Source organism: Grampus griseus, assembly GCF_964374135.1.
Source record: "Grampus griseus genome assembly, chromosome: 13".
NCBI classification, from domain to species: domain Eukaryota; kingdom Metazoa; phylum Chordata; class Mammalia; order Artiodactyla; family Delphinidae; genus Grampus; species Grampus griseus.
The window spans coordinates 50361353-50382111 of NC_139007.1; the positions used below are offsets into that span (position 1 = coordinate 50361353).

The following is a 20759-nucleotide window of genomic DNA, read 5'->3' on the forward strand; positions in this document are numbered from 1 at the left end:
GCAAATATCTCTCAGTACCCTGTTGCCTAGTCAAGTTGACACGTAAAATAAACCATCACAATCAGCAAACGTCCTGACAACAAAAAAGGGATAAAGGAGGATAGTATCATGAAGTGCTTGTAGAATGTAACTTCAACCTAGAGTGGTATACCTTGCAAGAATGAAGATAAAATAGTTTTTTTCAGACATGCAAAAACCAGTGATCACCCCCTGCAAAAATTCCTAAAGGCTGGATTATATCCAGGAAAAAGGGGGAATTATGTCACAATTGCAACGTGCAAAAAAGAACATTGTGGAACTGTTATTATGGATATATAGAAGAATGTAATTCTTAAGACGTGCTAAAATATTAGACGTGTAAGTGTCGTGTTAGCAGCTTGCTTTCAATTGGTTGAACGAGAATTGTGTGTGTGTGTGTGTGTATGTTTAGAGAGAGAGATTAAATATAGCAAATTGTTAACAATTGTTGAAATCAAGTGGAGGTTATACCTTGTTCTTTCAACTTGTATGAAAATATTTAAATACAAGATTCACAGGAATACACTATAACTTGAAGCCATTTATTTACTAATCCTAGAATTTTATTGTATTCATATGTAGTCATATATTAAGCACCATTTTTTCCATGATTGACAACCTTCCCATCAATATCTAGTTCCCTGTCTGTGAATCTTCGAAGTCCACCAGCAATAGTTAAACCCTTAATTACCATAGTTACAAGAGACCACGTTAGTAGTTACTCCCTTTGTCACAAATCAAGGAACCATATGTATATGTGTCTATTTCTGGCATGTCTATTTTATTCTATTTTTCTATTTGTCTATCCTTGAAGAATACCACACTATCTTAGTAACTCATATACTGTAATGAATTTTCATGTCTGAAAGTATAAATTCTGAAACTTTGTAATGAATCTTCAGAACTGATGGTGCCCTATCTTTTCTCTTCTTTTTTAAAAAAGAAGCTATTCTTGGTTTGTGCATTTACAGATACTTTTTGTAAAGTGCTTATCCCTCCTATTATGGTGGGTTTGCTTACAAATGTCCCTTTTTAATAGCCTTCTAATCTCCTTCCCTTCAGTTTTCAAACAATGCATCTAGTACACATCCTTATTATGTGACTTAGAAAGTTTCATGGTTCCCCAGGGCTCACAGGAATAAATACAGTATCCTTTATAATAAAATTAATTTCATTGCAACTTGGGTTCTAGTTATGACCATGGTCCAACTTATTTTTCCAGCTCTATATGGCATAATACTCTATTATAGCCCCATGTTTCCTTTTCCTTTATTTGTAATTTGCCTTCTACACTCCCATCTTCATGATTTAGCTAAAGATTTCTTTGGCTTGGTAAAGCCTTTTTATTTTCTTTCTACCCTCTCAAATATTAAGGCCCAATATGTGTTCCACAGCTTCTGTGAAGTCTCTCTTAATAGCCCCCCAATTCAATAACATTTCTACATTTTATAGTATTTTCATTTATACCACTTATTTAAATATATCATATATTGACTTCTATTTTTACATTTCTTTTAATGGTGTGTATTTTATTTGTATATTAGGTTACAGACTTTTCCAGAGTGAGGACCTTGTATTACGCTTCTTTTGTGTATCCCCACTGTGTCTATCACGGTCTTTAATCTTATTTGGCACTACTTACCCAGAATTCTGCACCGAGTTAAGGATATATTAGATGCTTAGTAACAATTGGTTGAATGAAGACTGAGTCTTTCTTCAACAAATATTTGGTGAGGTGTAATAGAAGGAGCAAGGAATGAGGTGTCAGATATTGGATTGACCGTAAGTTCTGTTACGGAAAAAACCCAAATGAACTTTTTGGCTAACCCAATAAAATGGGTTCTGGTTGTGCTCTGTCACTTGCTAGCTGGATTGCTTGTAGCCAAATCATTTTACTTCTATGATCCTCAATTTCCTCACCTTTAAAATGAAGACAATAATGACTTCCCTACAGCACAGAATCTCATAAGCTTATTCTCATTAAAAGCCTTTAAAACAGTACTCAACACATGTTTGTGCCATTTTTAATATTATAAAAATCTTCATTATAGAAAATTTGGAAAACACAATCAAGTTCAAAGAAAACATTTATAGTAATACTACCAAGAAAGGACTACTGCTAAAATTTTGGTATATTTCCCTTGCCATGTTTTTCTGTGCATATATTTTTAAAATTTATATTATGTGTATATATATATACATTTATGTATAGGTTTTTTAACGTTTTTATTTGTTATGTCAGTTGAATATATTTTAGACACAATTTTTCATGAGGACTTTTTTCTTTTGAGCTTATATAATAAATAAATATAATAACAGAAACTTTTTATTTTTAAAAAGTTTTCTGTAAAAGTTAAATGCATCCATATAAATAATTTTACTTCTATTAACTTAATTGTAGGTTAATACCAATATACATAATTTGATGAACAAAAATATTTCAGTGGTATGATTTTTCTTTCTGAAGTATTTGCTATTTGGGAATTTGTTTTGCCCATATGACCCAGAAAATCCTCAAAACAACTTTAAAATTTTTGCCACTGTGATTTTGATTGAATATTGGGCTTAATAAAACTCTACAGTGATTTCTTCTCCTGCGAAGAAAAATAAAATACTGAAGAGAACTTAGAGAACAAATCAGGGCTTGAAAAGGCTCAATTATTTTCCCCCTTTTCTCAGTTGGAAGAAAAAAAAAGATGAAAATTAAATTCATTCAAAAAGACGCTAATAGACATCCCAAAGAATTTTTCTTTAAATTGAGGAAATAGAAGAAAAAGACACTACTGGGACTTTTAAAGTTGTGTACACTTACAAAAGCCTCTTACCTATATATTAACTTTATTCAGTTTAATTAAGGAAAGGTTTGTGAATGATTTCAGTCCTTAGCCATGTCCCTTACTTTTGCTATTGCATTTGGCTTTTGGCTGTGCATATTTTATAGGCGGTATATATCCTGAAATTTTAGCTTTCTAGAAATTTTTCTTTTTTCAAAACTTTTACTAAAAATTTAGAATTATCTTGGCCTGGAAAAGATTGTAGTTTTAAGATATAATAGCAACATGATATAAAATAAAAATAATCTGACTTCAAAATACATACTTATAAGACATGTATGTGATATGCTTGTGTATGTGAACACTGAAAACCTTCTGGAAGGATATGCACCAGAATTATAACAGTGCTGTCACTGGATAATGGGATATAAGGCAATTTGTTTTCTCTCTTTTATGCTTTTCAGAATCGTCATTTTACCCCAATAATGAACATGTATTATTTTCTTATGCAAAAAGAAAAGAATTCATTTTGAAAAAGAAAAATGAAAAGATAATTGTTCCATTCAATAAACAAACTTTATAGAGTACCTACTAAGTGCCAGGCATAGCTTTAGTGCATAGATCAGTGAAAAATCCACAGAAAGCCTTTGTAGAGCTTACATCCCAGTAGAGGGAGACAGTAAACAGCAAGTACAATCCTAGTAAGTTATAATTATAATATGTGTTGGAAGCTACTAAGAGCTCAGGGAAAGGAGAGAGAGGCAAGGACTCTCAGGAGCTATGGGTAGGAACACCATTTAATGGGGTGGTCAGGACAAGCCTCACTGAGAAAGCAGAGCTCTCTCACATGATCTTTTGCGACCCTTCTTTCCTCACCATGTTATGTCATTATGTTGTTACGCAGTTGAAGAATTCTTTTTCAGGCATCACGAAGAAATTGAGAATTTCAATCCCATATTACCTATTAAGGAAACACTTAAACAGGGTTTGTGCTGAAAGTATATGGGGAGTTCACCTTCTGGGAGAAACTCTCTAATGAACAGTGTAAGGAAGATGTGGCTTTCCGTGACAGGTGGCTTATCTGGTACAGCTGTTGCAGAAAAGTAGCCAACTCTGAGGGGTGTGTGTGTGTCTGTGGGGCTGGGTTGGTCAATGGGGAGGTGGAAGGGAGGTTGTAAATAATTTTTTTTTTAATGTTCTTTCTGTTTTTAAACACCAAGTTTCTGGCAAGGTCTCAGTGTTAATCTTTTTTTGTCTTTGTAACTCACATCATCAGAGGCTGTCTGCAGAGCCACATCAACACCATAGTTTAACAGGGTAATTGATGTTCATAATGATAATCTATTATAGTGCCTATAAATTAATATGACTGATTTCTAAACAAATTTCATTTGTGTAGTTGTTAACCAAGCACATTTATATTCATTAGTTCGACTCCAAGGTAGTAGAATAGGTAATATTAATCTTACTTCTGATAAATGTGGAAACAATTAACTGAGAAGCCTTTCTGGAAGTCGAAAGTCTATTAGAAGGCAATGCAGGATTCAACATCAGGGATGTACACTTTTAGGTGGACAGACTTTTCATTGCTCCATATGGACTGCTTAACAAACATAAGGACTAATTTAAAGACACTCATCCCAAGGGTGTACTGATGTAGTTCAGTAATGCTGTCACTGCTCAAAACTGCTTTGAAATCTTCAGAAAACTGAAAATTCAGTTTTCTTCTGAATCTATGCAAATCTAAATTACTTAAGGAGGCTTTGAAAAGAAACTGAAGTGCAATGAAAGAGATGGGCGAACAAATGGGACACACAGTTGGTAATTAAGAACTATAGTTAAAAACTGTAAAATATAATGCTGCCTTTTAAAAATAATATTTTATCATTATATTATATATGAATATAAAATGAGCTGCACTTACGAAGTCACAAAAATATTCTGAGAGGTGGAATAAATATGTAGCTCCCTGAAGTTCCTTTGAAGGATGTGGTGCACATTCACATGTATGTTAATAAAAAGAGTTCTGTTGTTTTGTATCACACTGCATTTTTCCTTTTGAAGACAGATAAGCATATATGCTATGAAGTTTTCTGAAATAAAAGCATGTAATTGAAAGTGTCCATGCTTAAGATACTGCTTTAAATTACCTTTAAATTGGAAGAGTAATTATGGGACTATTTTTTGTCATCAGTGGGTCACTCTCGACAGTAATCGTAGGCAAAGAAAATAAGCCCAGAGGATAAAAGGGCTTTATTTTTCCGCTTGTTGAGCATGAAAATGGTAAAGGAGAATTAAGACGATAGGATCTGGTCTTTTAAAGTATTAGAGGATTGCATATTTGTACAAGGGAAGCCTGATGAATTATATGTAACTGACTTCAGGTTGGCAAGTCTATTCACAGCAGACATTTGGTCCTTTCCAAAGCTCCACGAGACATTTGGTCCATGTCTAAATATCCTTGAAATTTAGTCCTATACAAATCATCTATGAGCATATTTGGTCCATGCCAAATGGTTTTGGACATGACCAAATATCAAGACCAAATAAATGTCTCCATGGATGTTTTGGAAAGGACCAAATATAAACAAATATCAAGGACCTTTTGGTGTAGAACAAATGTCTTGTGGATGTTTCAGACAGGATTGAGTGGTCCTGCATGCAAGGCTGTTGACAGTTTAACGTATATGGATCTTTTCCAGAGAGGACTGGTGTCTGGAGAGTATAACTATCCAGATGCTCTGGATGAGGGTGGTTCTATAAGGGTTTGTGCTTTAACTACTGTTCTGCATATGACTGTCAGTGTTACTTACACCTGCAAGGCATTGTATTTGCCAAAGTCCACAGCCTGCCTCCAAAGCTATTTTAATGTTAATGTAACCAATTTCATTTTAATATTTAATAATTGAACTTTCAGCTTTTATTCAGAATATTAATAATTAAAAGCACCTTCATAGGCTATGTTTGCCTGCTCATAATTTATAGGTATCAGATATTAATTAAACTTTAATTGAATTTATTAGACAACTATGTTCCAGTCCATGTACCAGGCAGAGGGATACAAAACCATCTCTACTGTGACCACATCGGTCAGAGTTAACTTCCCCTTCTCCCCTTCCTACTGATGTCATCAACAGTCACTTGACATTTAAAAACCACTATCTCATTAAAAGGGGAACCAACTTCTCAGGGTCCTGTGTTCATGGTGAGACAGGAAGGGTGCAAACAGATCACATGAACTTCAAAATTGTATGATTTTCTCACCAGTGCAAAACTTGGGCTTCTGTGAGCTTGGAGAGTCTTTGTGCCCCTTTCGAAATATAGGAACACTTTGTGTCCCAAGAGTGGTTGGAAAGGGCCAAGATAAGAAGTGGATGGCCGGGCTTCCCTGGTGGCGCAGTGGTTGAGAGTCCGCCTGCCAGTGCGGGGAACACGGGTTCGTGCCCCGGCCCGGGAAGATCCCACATGCCGCGGAGCGGCTGGGCCCGTGAGCCATGGCAGCTGAGCCTGAGCGTCCAGAGCCTGTGCTCTGCAAGGGGTGAGGCCACAGCAGTGAGAGGCCCGCGTACCGCAAAAAAAAAAAAAAAAGAAGTGGATGGCCTGAGAGCAGCCTCTCACTGGCACTTGCTTGCTCATTCTCTGGGACCCTACTCAGAGGCTGTTTTCCCATGAAGTCTGGCCCCCTTCTCTCTTGTGGAGTTAACCACTCCTCCTCTGTGCGTGTGGAGGAGCTGCCTGCCATGCCACCATCCCAGGTCTTCAGGTGGGGCGGGGGAGTCCTTACTGATTGTGGCAAATCTCATAGTGACAGTGACTCCCACACTGAAGGGGGTTGCATGGTTTGCTGCAGTTAATCTTTTTCATCTATAGCCACATCAGCGTATATTATTATTCTAAGTGGCCCTGTCCTAGTATAGCAAGTGTCATTGTGCGGGAAAGGTACTCAGATTTGTTTACTGCTTTACTTGGAAGATTATGGGAAAACGAGTTTGACTTTGCATTTTGAATTTTATAGGTTTAAGCTGTCAAAAATTCTCTGTGATAAAAATAGCTTTCATGTACATATCAATATGTGTTGGAAGAATCTGTAATATTAGCAAGCAAGAACCTAAGCATGGGAAAAAAAAGTGTGTCAACAGGCAAAAGTTAGGATTCCCTTTGGCTTGTACTTGAGGCACAGAAACTTGGAGGAATTTTTAAAAAGAGAAAGGTCTCTAAGTTAAAAAAAACAATTTTTATACATGTATACATTCCATGTAAGCTCTGTTTAGCCTAAAATTATCTTGATACTGAGTTGAATAGGAGCTACATTAAAGGATTCACATTTTAGAGGTGGATACTTTTTTTTTTTTTTTTTTTTTCCAGCACGCGGGCCCTCACTGTTGTGGCCTCTCCCGTTGCGGAGCACAGGCTCAGCGGCCATGGCTCACGGGCCCAGCCGCTCCGCGGCATGTGGGATCTTCCCGGACCAGGGCACGAACCCGTGTCCCCTGCATCGGCAGGCAGACTCTCAACCATTGCGCCACCAGGGAAGCCTGTAGAGGTGGATACTTTTACTTTATTTCCAAAGAATAAGATTTAAGATCAAGAAAGGTAACTGAAAAGACCAGAATGTGTTTGATTTCACCAGACTATGGGTTCCTTTCTGTAGCTTGTGAGCCTAGCACAGGGCCTGGCACGTAATAATTTAGTAGGAGCTTGATAAATGTTGACTGGATGAATAAATAATTATCTGTGTTCGTTGGTCCACATTAAAAAGCAACTGTTATCGTTCTTTTGCCTTGTTTGGAAGAGGTTTGCATATTCCGAAACAGAAAATCAAACCAGAGAAATCTAGCATAAGGTATTAAGATTTTGAAAGCTGGGGAGAGACAGATGATATATTTGGTTATCAGCTGAGACCGGTGTGTGTCTCCCTCCCTCTCTTTCTGTCTTTGGGCCAGAAAAGCACTGACTTCCCAAAATACATGTTCTTCCTTTGTTTGTTTACTTTAAGTGTTTTCTCAGATAGCCTGACTCATAACTTCAGAGAACTGATTTAGAGGGTAAAGAGTTTATTCCAAGTCCTACATGCAGAATGAGTAGTGGTTTCACTGAGGTGGATGACGTGACTGATGTGGATACAGAGATTAGAAAAAAAGGTATCTGCCTCTTTGTGGGCTGGGCTTCAATAATGAACTTGGAGAAAAGAATGAGTATGAGCTAAGAAGATGGACTGTGTCAGTTGAAAGGGAAAGAGGTTGCAAAAATGTCTATTTGTTTATAATTATGCTTATAACATACTAACATACTCCTAGCAGGAAATGTTTAGCCCACTGGAAGCTGACTAGTGCTTTCTTTATATATAAATATATTCCTGCAGTGCTCCATTTAGCTTGAATGTCTTTGTCTTCTTCAGCTATGCTGGTGTTGCATTTTCATATGTTGGAGACTGCAAAGATCCTGGCATGTGTGTATATGTGGCTGTGTAATGGTATTTTGTTAAGGCATCCTGAAAATTGTGTATTTTCGGTGGAGAAGAAAGTGTGTCCCAGGCATTTGTAAATCACATTACCTTGCTATGGGCCATGCAAGGACTTCTTTGAAATCTCCCAATGTCCAAATGGTTTCAGCTCCTGTAAGCAGCCACAGTTGACAAAGCAGAACTCATACAAATTCCACTGCTAATTCTGTAGACGAAAAAGAGGAAGAGTTGCTAGTGAGTCAGCTACCTTGGTTAGCAAACAGACACAATTAGCTTTAAGCCCAGAAAATTGAAAGAACATGGAAGTTAATCTCTCTTTTGTTTCTCTTCGTAGTGTTTCCTCACCTTTCTATGGGTTATATATTTTTTTAAATGTCGCAAAGCATTGAAGAGAGCAATTCTCTCTACTTTATATGTATGTATGTATATGTGTGTATATATATATATATAATATGTGTGTATATATATTTACTGCATACGCAATCAGTGTTGCATAGGATAATAACAATAGACAAGTAGGATGGCTAGTTGGGGTAGTGAGAGACTTTCACTTGAAGATATACTATTTTGGGTAAAATTATCAAAATGTTACTTTAGAGACATTCAGTGTTTTTCATAATTTTGCCAGGTGAATGTGTTTCAAGTCCTTTATATATTATTTTAACACATTATTACAAGTTAAAATATGTAAGGAGATACCAACAGTGGTTAGTATTCTCCTTGTTCTCTCTTAAATTCCAAACTAGAATTTTTATTCTTTTTGCAAAGTTGAGATTACATTACATTCATTACTTTTTCTCCTTTCCCCTCATGCTGTAAATATTTCTTTTTAAACTTGCTTTATTTCACAGTGTGTCAAGAACATATCTCAGTAAGTAGATCTGACTGGATCTAACACATTCTTTTTAAGAGCCATATAAAATTCCATAATATAATATATATAGTTTATTCAATCATTCCTTTCCTGATTATTTCTAGTGCTGCAATAAACTTTCTTACCAGGGGATTAAAAGAGCCCAGTTAAGAATCACCCTATGCATTCAGACTCTCTTCCCAGTGTCTCTAAGTCACCGGCACATTCTGTCGGGAAGATCAGAAAGCTCCCTGTCCCAACAGCCCTGTGGGTCTGGGCTGGGCAAACTATCCGTCTTGTGGTGGAGCCTGACATCCTGGTCACTCAGCATCAGTGACAGGCTCTGAAAGGAAGATGGTGCCTAATACGAGTTTGGAAAAGGACCAAGGAAAGCTCTGGAGTAAAGTAACCTGTTGCTTGCCCTCCCTGCATATCCAGTTTTGTTTTGATTTTAAAATGGTAATTAATGTGTATAACGTTGACAAACTTTTTGGCTTGTGATGGTCTTGTTTTCTAACACCAATCGACAAAAAAGGACTCATTTAGAAAGCCTATGCCAGAAATAATAGTAGAAAGGCAAAAGCAAAAACTTTCAAGATAGGAGCCAATAGCAAAGAAAAAAATTGGAGCCCAGAATGTCTTCTTCCATGTTGATGGCCCACTCGACAGGCCACCTTTTGGAAGTTTTCTGTCAATATGCAAATTCTAACTCAGTACTCCTTTGACAAATCCCATTTTGCTAAACATAAAATATATACCATTCAAGTATTTTAAAGAGTGTATCTTAATATTCTTATATCTATTGATATCTTCAGTTTTACGATTTTGGACTGTCAGGACAGTAATAATCAGGGTATTCGTGGAGCTTCTCCTCCAAGCTTAGCATAGTTACCTTCTTTGCAATTACACAGGAAGATCCTTCACAGAAATAAACACTTCATCATGGCCATGGCTTTTGATGTGATGTTAATTGGCTGGGGACAGAATGGGGGCCTGCAAATGGGGTCTGTTTCCAAACTGGTGTCAAGTACTCCTCACGAGCTATAGAGAAGCGATCTCTAATTGAAATTTGTGTGTCATGGGGAGTAGTGCGAGGGGCTCACAGATAACCAAACATTCAAGCCAGAGAGGAATACCTATGAAAAGACAGGGAATCTCTTTCTTTTTCACACACACATATATATACAGTTGACCCTTAGACAACATGGAGGTTGGGACACCGACTTCCATACAGCCAAAAACCTGTGTATAACTTTACAATCCAACCTCTATATCTGCAGTTCCCCATCTCTAGATTTAACCAACTGTGGATTGTGTAGCCCTGTAGTACACGTTAATTGAAAAAAATCCACATATAAGTGGGCTTGTGCAGTTTAAACTGGTGTCATTCAAGGGTTAACTGTATATATTTTTTTCTATTTAAAAAGTAATGAAGGGAAGAATCTGAAGTAGCTGTTGTTTGGCTGTCTATACGTATCACCAGGATTTAGAAAGATAGTTTTGTGGTAATCCATGTCATCTTGCTTTCAGAGTGAACTGAAACTGGATTTGCATCCTTGTGTACTAGGTTAGCAGTTGTTCAACTTAAAATAAGTCACTTAACCTTTCTGAGCCCCAGTTACCACATCCATATAGTGAGGGTTATTTCTCACTGCCTCACAAGGATTATTGGGAGGTTTATCTGAGATAATAGAAATGAAAGTGTTCATGTAGTATTGAATAAATTCTGGTTTCCCTTTTAAAAAACTCAAGAGGTCTTTCAATAGGAAGATGTTTCTTGTTAGGACTAAGGGGGATACATAGGAGGTGGTGGCGTAAATAAAACTTAGAGAGAAATGAGCAGTGATGCTGGTAATCAAACATATGGTTTTGTAGTTACAAAGAGTTTCCATGTTCTTTATCTCATTTGTTCTTCACTAGAGTTCTGTGGATCAGTCAGGCTAATGTTTATATCCATTATATAGGGGAGGAACTGTGACTCGGAGAAATTAACCAATGTCACCTTGCAAGCCTGTCATGGAGTGTTCTTTTTGACTACTAGTCCAGTGCTCTTTACTTTATGTTGTCAATACCAGACAATTGGCAAATACTCAACAGCTAGAAGTCCAAAATTATGTCTGAAAATCTAGCATTGTTCTCAAATTGTCCATGATTCCTGGAAAGATGAGACCATCTGGGGAAGTAGCCTAGACTCGACTCCTGAGGCCCACACTAAGCTTGATGTGCATTTCTTGGTTGCTGTGGACCAAAGACATTGTGTTTCTAACATCAAATGCACCATACTTTGTGACTGTTTCACTTCATGTTTAGCATTTCCTGAATTGCAGTTAACTGATTGGAAAGGGCTCCCTTCTAACTGAGGTGAAAAGTTTGGTTTGCTTCGTGTAGGCCAAGGTTCATATACTTCAGCCCTCGAGTATCACAAATGAGTATCTCCATCTCTTGGTTGATACTCAGCACATTCTGTGTTATGATGTTATCTATCCTTGTATGTAAACCTTTTTTCTCCCCTTGGAGAGTACAAGTCCCCTAAAAGAGGAGAGTAAGTCATTCCTCTGTACTCTCAAGGCCCAGCTGAGAGCCTAGCATTTAATGGGTTCTCAAAAAAAAAAAAAAAAAAAGAAAGTTTGCTGCTGCTTTTGAGATACTCTTCAGTGTTGACTTCGTAGGAAAGATTCATTAGAAAACGTCATATAAAAGAGAGAGATAGGGCTTCCCTGGTGGCGCAGCGGTTGGGAGTCCGCCTGCCGATGCAGAGGACACGGGTTCGTGCCCCGGTCCGGGAAGATCCCACATGCTGCGGAGCGGCTGGGCCCGTGAGCCATGGCCGCTGAGCCTGCGTGTCCGGAGCCTGTGCTCTGCGACGGGAGAGGCCACAACAGTGAGAGGCCCGCGTACCGCAAAAAAAATAAATAAATAAAAGAGAGGGCTAGTCTTAGAATAAGCAATGTCTGCTACCTCCCTCACTGTATAGTGAATGGTCTCTTGAGAATTCTTTCATAGAGAGAGACAATTGCTAGGAACATAAAGGGTGCTTAGAAAAGCACTAGTTATTACCGTGTCCACTTGAAGGCAAGAAAAGGTAACACAGGTTCTACTCTCCCAAACACAGACGTGAGTCTATTGAAAATTAGGTCTGAGACTAGAGCAGATAGAAATACACAGCTGCCACTGGGGTAAAAAGCCTTTGAGATAAAGTTGAATTTCTTATTTCTAAAGAGTAAGAAAAAAGTGTGTTTTGTTTGGTCCTTACAAATTATAGTGATTTGGTTTCAGCCTAAGCAAGCACTACAAGCAAATCCTGGCAGGCAGGGTCTCCACAGGAGTGGCCAAGCAAGTCAGTCTGCATTTCCTTCCAAGCCCTCGTTTGGCTGATGCATCCATAGAAAAGCAGAATCAAAGGCAAGAGATGACTGCACCCGAAAGCATCCAAATGGTTCCTTTGGCTCTGAGGTTATTTATAGCAATCTGGCTCACACTGAGGCCTTCCTGCTTTATTCAGCGAGTGTCCAAAAGTGCAAACAGAAGCTCCAGGACCTTAGCATAGACATAGATGCAGGGTACGATCAATGATTAGATATTCAAAGCTTCCATGTTGTTGATGTAGCCATGCCTTTTAACCCCCAGCAGTGTGAACGTGGACCTTGGACTAGGCTCATCCTCTTCTTCACGTGCACATTCTATTTGTAGATGTTGCTATGAGGACAGATTCATCAAAAATGACGGATGTGGAGCCTATGGTCAACAATTTTGCATCATCAGCAAGGGCAGGCCGCCGGAATGCTCTACCAGACATCCAGGGTTCAGCTGCCACGGGTGGAACCTCGGAGTTGCCCCTCAAACCGGAAGTCCTCTCCGTGAAGGAAGGTAACACTCAAAATCCTCTTAAAATCAGCAGCATTTCTCTCTTCTTCATCCTTCCCTCTGGAACAGTCTCCCCTTTAACTAGTTAAGCTTGTTTACTAAAGCTTCTCAGCTTTTGTTTAAAGCTAAGTAAATTTTTTTTCAGCCTTTCTAAAAGTGGACTTTTCCTCTTATTATCTCCTAGATTAAATGTGGAAACTGAACATTTATTTACTTGTTGGATGTGTATAGCTATGCACAGTCCTAATGATTGGGAATACAAAGGTGAACAATTATAATCCATTCCTTCAAACAGCTTACAGAATTTCTTGAGACGTTCTAAGAAATAAAGTAATTTTTCTTCTGCCATCCATTGGCAAATCACTTTGGAAGCTTCCGCTTCATTGTAGTATTCTACAAGCTCTTCTATTTCTCATAGCTAAGAATAGGTTTATTATCAACTAGAGACGGGAACTTTAAAAGTTGATCATTCTTTAATCAGTAGAAAAAGTTGGATTCAGAAAAAACGAGAGCTGTCAACCAATGAAGGAAAATCTTGGGTCTTTTACCCTGTTGCTTACATACAGTTCATAAAGCTTCCAGCGTTTAGTCTTGTGAAAATAAATAACACTTACAGTAAAGTGTTAAGAGTCCCTTCACTTAAAAACATTCAAATAGCTTAAAGAGAGTTTTAGTACCAAGGCATTACCAACATACCTGTGCTTTGTACCCCATTTTAGACTTCAAAGTGGACTCCAGTGTATGTGTAGAAATTTATTACTGGTGGCAATGAGGCAAGAGAGAGCTGGAAGCTTCTGCACCTCTACCCTATTCATGTGAGCCCTAGAAGAGGGCTCTTAGTTCTTTGCCTCAGGAGGTGACTTTCTACCTGGTAAAATTACAAGTGTTCCTGGTATGATCTTTATGAAATACTTACATCCTTGTTAGGCCAGGGACTGTGGCCAGACCTTGGAGTCCCACGGTTACCTCACCTTTTTCTAAAAATCATTGTACGTATCATAAAGGGTACTAAAGTAATAGTAAAAAAGTATACACGGACACGTAAACTATCATAAGATAAAAGAAAAGATGGAGGAAATGAAAGAAGAAGAATAAAAATATGTGTAATGTTTTTGGCCTTTTAAGTTAAAAAATGTAATCTGATTATCAGGGCATGATATTGCTGTTGAAGAGCCTCCTCAACTAGCGAGGTCGAGAAGATAAGTTACTTGTTCATGTAACAGGCCTAATTAAAGTTGATAGTCCCTACACACACACACAAAACCTTAATGCTTATTGACATTATTTAGTTAAGCAAAAGAGAACAAATACACTGTAAGAAAGTTAGTAGTGTCTTCATTTTATTTTGTTCACTGAAGAGACCATTATCTGAAAGAATATTGTTTCTATTTTTATATTTTTCTTTAAATCATTTTGAAATAAAGTTGAAGGTATTAACTAAGAAACTCAAAATGTTAAAAAGTGAATCAACATAGTAACACCGGATGTTAAAGAATACACAAAAAGGAAGTAAGTTTATGTAGGTAGATGGCATAGACAATGTGTCACTAACAAAGCTATACATAAATAGCTTTAAGGTCTATCTTCTTTTTTTATTAGCTAAGTACAGACATTAAGGATTTAAAATGAATAGCTTTCAATTGCTAATAGCAAAAATCTAGGGCCTGTCTCAGACATTATGATTTCAGTGTTTTAGTCATTTAAAAATAGAAATTCTGGGGCAGATCTGCAAGTTTCCCTCAGATCAATCCTCTTTCGTTTTTGTTTTTTGATATTCTTAAGTGGGAAGAAATCTAGGATCGCAGACATCCTGCATCCTGTGTGAAATTAACCTGCCTGAAATCTTCCTAGTTTATAATCCATCTTAATCTATCCCTTACAAATTGATAACCATGGTAGGGAGGACGATGATGCCCTGTAACACATCAGCGAGAGGTGACAGAGGGTGGCAGCGTAGGAAACTGTAAATGTCACAAAGGGCCTTTCTTACCTCCCACCATCACTAACTATTCATTTGATCCACCATTCAACTTAGTGCCAAGTGCTAGGCACCATTCTAAAAACCGGCCGTATAGTAGTGAATAAGACAGACATAAACTGTTACTGTTATGCATCTTATATTCCAATGGGAGAGTTAGAGTGTAAACAAATAAATATGTAAGTCAACGGTGATATGTTCTATCTGAATGAAGTAGGATGCTACGTTAGAGAGTTACTGGGTGGCTACTTTAGACTGAGAAATTCCAGATGTCCTAAGTGAAATCTGAATGGCAGCAGTAGGTTTTGAATAACAACTGAATAGTCCAGGCACAGGAGAATTAGAGGGAAGAGCATTCTTTGCAGAAGGAGCAGCTTGTAAAAAGCTCTTAGAGTGGAACAAGGTGGACGTGTCAAGAAGCATAAAATCTGGCCACCACGGCTCGGAGGCAGCGGGTAAGAGGGAGAGTGGTAGAGGTGACACTGCAGAGGAGGCAAGGACTAGATCTCTTAGGGCTTCAGAAACCTGGATGAATTAAGAGGATATTATTCTAAATATGAGGGTTTTCAGCAGGGGAGTGATGTTCCTGTTTGAATATCCACTTTGTTATGTGGAGAATGGATTGTAGAAGAGAAATAATGGCTATAGTTGAGTTAGGAGGTGCAATCCCCATTAGGAAATGTTTTGGGGCCAAATTAAACATTCAGACTCATAAGACCACAGACTCATAAGACCACATCTGGTGCCAGTCTGCTCAGAAGTATACACGTTTAGAAACACAGCAGGTCAGAAGGGCTGCATTCCACCATCTCCTTCTGTGGAAGTCCTTGCAGCGATCCACATAAGCTGTCCTGGGGGCCAGTCTCTATGCACCTTCACCCCACCCCTCGCTGAGAACTCAGGTGCAAGGGGACAAGATCTGCACCAATGGGGGCAACGGGTTAGAGGCCCCATGTCCCATGGGGGCTAATACTTTGTAACAAGTCCTTGGACACTGCTTCCTAACTTCTCTGCAAGGGACATGCTCAGTTATAAGTGTCATGGCATTTACAGAATCCCAGTGCTGTGGTTTCCTAGCAGGTATTTACAGTTATTGTATAGTTTCTCTCAGGACAGTTGTACTTTACCATTTGGGTCATTTTTACCATACGCTTAGTAACCAGGCTGACATTCCACCTGAATCCGGTTCCCAGGGTAACAGAGCCAGAAAATTAACCCCAAGTCAAATTTGTCCTTAGAGAAGGATAAAGGAGGCAGTGAAGATGGAGGAAGGTGGGTGGATTTGGGATATATTTTATAGGCAGAATTCACAGGACTTGCTGATGAATTGGAGGTGGTGGAGGTGACTACAAGTAATAAAGAAGAGAAATGGAGGATAATTCCTGGAGCAGCAGGGTAGATGGTGATGCCATATACTGAGAAGGGCCAGCATGGAAGAAAAGCAATTTTGAGGGTTAGAGGAGTGATATCTGCTTCCTGCATATTCCATCTAAGAGGCCTGTGAGACATCCAAATGCTGTCAGCCCTACTTTCAAAATTGGTTCAGAAATCTGCCATTTTCTCCTTCAAAGATCTAGTCTCTTGGTTCCTCTCCAACCCCATTTTCCATCCTTTTTTTCTCTGCACGGTCCCAGTTGCAGTTCTTCCTGCACGTTGCTGCCTCTGACCTTGACGTTTTCTCCTCTTGGAATGCTCTTCTCCCTGCTACCCAACTAGCGAACTCTCTCACCCCCTCAGGTCTTTACTCACATGACCCCCTTCTCAGTGAGGCATTCCCAGCCAACCCTATCTAAAATTGCAACCTCCAGGCCCCAAGACTTCTTGACAATTCCTGATCTTTACTGTCCTCTGTAGCACTTCTCACTTCCCACATGCCACTCATTTTACTTATTTTAGTTCTTGTCCATATTCCTCACAAGAAGTTCCCTGAGAGCTGGAATGTATGTTTGTTTGGTTTTTTTTTTTTTTTTTTCACTGCTTGGTACATAGTGCTTGAAAGTTGGAGAACTGAACGGTCTATCAGATTTCTTTTCAAAGATGCCATTGATGATTTTGGCAGGACCCATTTTGCGGAAGTAGTAGAAACAATAGTTTTGTTTTAAAATGATGACAGCAAAAGATATAATATATTTTAAAGGGTAAAAGAAAAGCCAGTAAGTGGAGGAATTGCGGTGGAAAGAAGGCCTTCGTTAGTTTGAAGATGGTAGTGACTTGAGGAAATGACGGAGCGAGGAGAAAGAGCAAAAGTCAGGTGAAATGCAGGGATTAGAGATGATCTTGAGAGTGCTGTTGAGGCAGAAATGGATAAGATCCTGGCTTGTGAAGAAATTAGACCTGGACAGTAGGAGCAGCACCAAGGCCAGCTACAAGGGTGCGCTGGGTGGGCAGCTGCGCAGGGCCTCGGGCTCATAACAGGCTCGCCCTTGGTTTTGTTCTACTGTTGCTGCCTTGAAATTTTCCATATTTTTTGAATAAGGGGTGCTGTGTTTTCACTTTGCACTAGGTTCCAACAACTCATGTAGTCAGTCCTGAGGAGCACATCTTCCATTGTAACATGGGCAGAAGGAAAAAGTCGAGACGGCAGGGGATTTTAGAGGTTTGGTGGCAGAAAGTCAAGCTTGGGTGATCTGATTGTTTGACTTTTTTTTTCCTGGAAGTAGAAAGTGCGATTAAGTCCTAAGAGCAAAGGAGATAAAAAGTGTAAGGAAGCTAGAGAGTGTGATCCAACATCGAGAGATGGGGAAGGGCAGGGTCAGTCAGTCTGCATCCCAACTGTGGCTCTGTCACTTACTAGCTCGGTGACTTTGGGCAAGTCACTTAACCTGTTTATGCTTCAGTAAACTAATCTATAAATGGAGATTGTAATAATAATACCTTTGAAGACCGCCTGGCACATAAGTCTGGAGAATAGGAGAGAAAGGTAACTAAGAGACAGACCCATATCTCTTTCCTTTGTGTAGTTTCTACATCTGCACTGACGGCAAGGTATGTCCTAATCAAGTAGAAAATGACTAGGATGCATAAAGGAAAAACCAGCTGTTTTATTCCAATATAATACAAAGTAGATTTCAGTATATTCTCTATATGATGGAAAATTATTTGTTTTTTTAGATGTGAAAAAGAAAGATAAAGAAACAGCACAAGACCAATTGGAAAAGCCCAAAGATGAAGGAAAATGAAGGCTCATTACCTATCAAAAGTGCTGAATTTCTGCACCTTGAAAGACTTAGTGGCTCTGCTTTCCTGAGACGTTTGATCTGGTAGTAACTATGGTAACATTGCTGCCCTAAGCAACGTGTGTGTACTAGATAATTTTGTTGTGACACTGCTCACTTGGATTGCAACCGTGATGTCCAGTGTAGGTTATTAAAAGGCAGATTACTACCGAATTGCACCCGAGAGAGAGGTTAAGAATGCATGGTCACTTAAATACACATCATTGTCAATAAACCCAACAAACTCCAACGTTCTCTTTTGGATTTCTTTAGCCAGATATATTTTTAATTCCATTTTTATGGTGATGGGTAAACCACTTCTTGGTAAATAGGAGCCAAACACTATTAATTTAAAACTTCATGGGGTTTGTAGGAAATTGTGGTTTTGGTGAGAAAGAATGATAGAATAGTAAAAAATGCATCAGTAAAAGTATGTTTGTTTTTATCCAAAAATGCACCCTTTTTTTCTCAAACCTTACAAAGATTTGGAAAAGTAGTAAAATTTGACAACTCAGACATCTCTAGGAAGTTTTTGTTTGATGTATTTTGCTTCTAGTCTCTGCATACTGATTTTTCATGTGGACTCTTAAAATGGAAAATTTGTGATGAGTAGTTTATATGGAATATGCCTATTAAATGAATCTCGCGATCTTCCTTAACTTCAGTGTGTGTGTGTGTGCATATATTTTTCTTCAATGTGAATTACACAAAACACTTTACTAGTTGCTTTATACTGTCCTTTCTTATTGTTAGGGCTTTTGTGTGTGTGACTTGTTTCTAAAATAATTTCCTCAGGAATGCAGACATTAATTTTTATACCTTTCCTAAACTAGCTAACATAATAGTAAGCACTTAAGTATTTAGTGAATGGTATAGGTAGAAATAGCAAAATACTTGCTTTTAATATTTATTTAAGTATATATTTTAAAAGGAATGAAACCAAAACCAAAGCTTTAGTAAATTTTGATTTATTAGACATTTTAGGAAAATCATAGAATTCTGAATTTTTAAAGAAAATCTGACTAATGAATTTATTTTTATTTTCAGATATATATGCATGCCATATTTTATTTGATTGTTGATTTAGGCCATGTCTGTATACAGTAATCAAATAAACTCTTTCACTATTAAAGAAACTTCTTACTGACACAAGGCTTCTTCATTTTCTCTCCTATAGTATAACAGGTGAAAAACAGTGACACATTTTAGCAAGGGAAGTTAATAGTCTTTGCGATATAAAACACCTCCTGCTTCTCATTTCATTGACAAACTTTATCTTTAAATCTGAGAATACACCAAAGGGGTAGATTTCAAAAAATCTTGTTATAAGTTCTCAAACATAAATTTTTCTTTAAAAAATAATCAAAAGTAATATTTTGGGTGTAGTACTAATTTAACATTCAATAAAATGTCTTATAGCCATTAAAATTAGGTTTCTGGAAGTTATTTAATGACATGATATTATATAATCAGTATAAAGAGTTAGGGTAGAGTTTTCGAGTTTGGGGGGAGTAGCAATTTTGCCTTCTGGAGGACATTTGGTAACATCTGGAGACATTTCTGGCTGCCACTAGTAGGGAGGGGGCCAGGGAGAGAAGGTGCTACTGGCATCTAGTTGGCAGAGCCAGGGGTGCTGCTAAGCGTCCTTCAGTCCTGCAGGGCAGACCTCCACAGCGAAGAACTATCTAGCTACGAGTGTCAGTAGTGCTGAGGCTGAAAAACCCTGGAATAGAGTGAAACTGTCAAGCATGTGGATTTGGGATTCAGATGACCTGGGTTTGAATTCTAGCTCTGCTACTCATTAGCTGTATGATCTTGGGCAATTTACACCATGTCTCTAAGTTTTATCCTCTTGGAATAGTATTAATAATAGTACATACTTTATAGGGTGAGTGGAAGTAGTAAATGCAATAGAATATGTAAGACACTTGGCTAATGTCTGGCAAAGAATAATTATTCAATAAATATTAGCTATCATCATCCTTGTTTTTATTCTAGATGTTTTTGCCATTATTTTCTGGTAGTGGAGATGGTGGGCAGCTGTATTTGTTAACTTGGCCATCTTCTGCCTTCCTCTGTGATTTCACAACCATCCCCAATCTCAGGGCTGGGAGAAGACACTCTGATGGAAATTGACAATTCATGGTAATTACCACATTAGTGCCTATTCAATCATGCTAATGAGCTGTTGACAGGTGATGAGTATTACCTTTTAACAACGAGTCACCTCCCTAGTGTTTTATGACAGTTACTGACACAGAATTTTGATTCAGTATTTAAATGAGTGGTAACGTGTTCCATGAAAATGTAGAAGAGAAAAAGTAACATCTTGAGTCATAGTATTTATGTCTCACTTGGAAGATATTTATCTCTCATTTAGAAGACCAGAAATGAAGCCATGTCCCTCCTCATCGTTGCTAGTAATGACATATATTCTTTTTTTGTGTGTGTGTGGTATGCGGGCCTCTCACTGTTGTGGCCTCTCCCGTTGCGGAGCACAGGCTCCGGACGTGCAGGCTCAGCGGCCGTGGCTCACGGGCCCAGCCGCTCCGCGGCATGTGGGATCTTCCCGGAATGGGACACGAACCCGTGT

At 38.3% G+C, this 20759-nt stretch overlaps 1 protein-coding gene across 1 annotated transcript in view; it reads left to right on the plus strand.

The window, feature by feature from the left end:
* The window catches only part of PKIB (cAMP-dependent protein kinase inhibitor beta), a 102565-nt gene extending 83316 nt beyond the window's left edge, over nucleotides 1-19249 (plus strand). Inside the window, exons 4-5 of the mRNA XM_082669203.1 lie at nucleotides 12800-12976; nucleotides 18063-19249. Of these exons, the coding sequence (XP_082525329.1) occupies nucleotides 12800-12976; nucleotides 18063-18130 (245 nt within the window). The 3' untranslated portion in view covers nucleotides 18131-19249. The remainder of the gene's footprint in view (nucleotides 1-12799; nucleotides 12977-18062) is intronic.
* Nucleotides 19250-20759: the final 1510 nt, after the last annotated feature.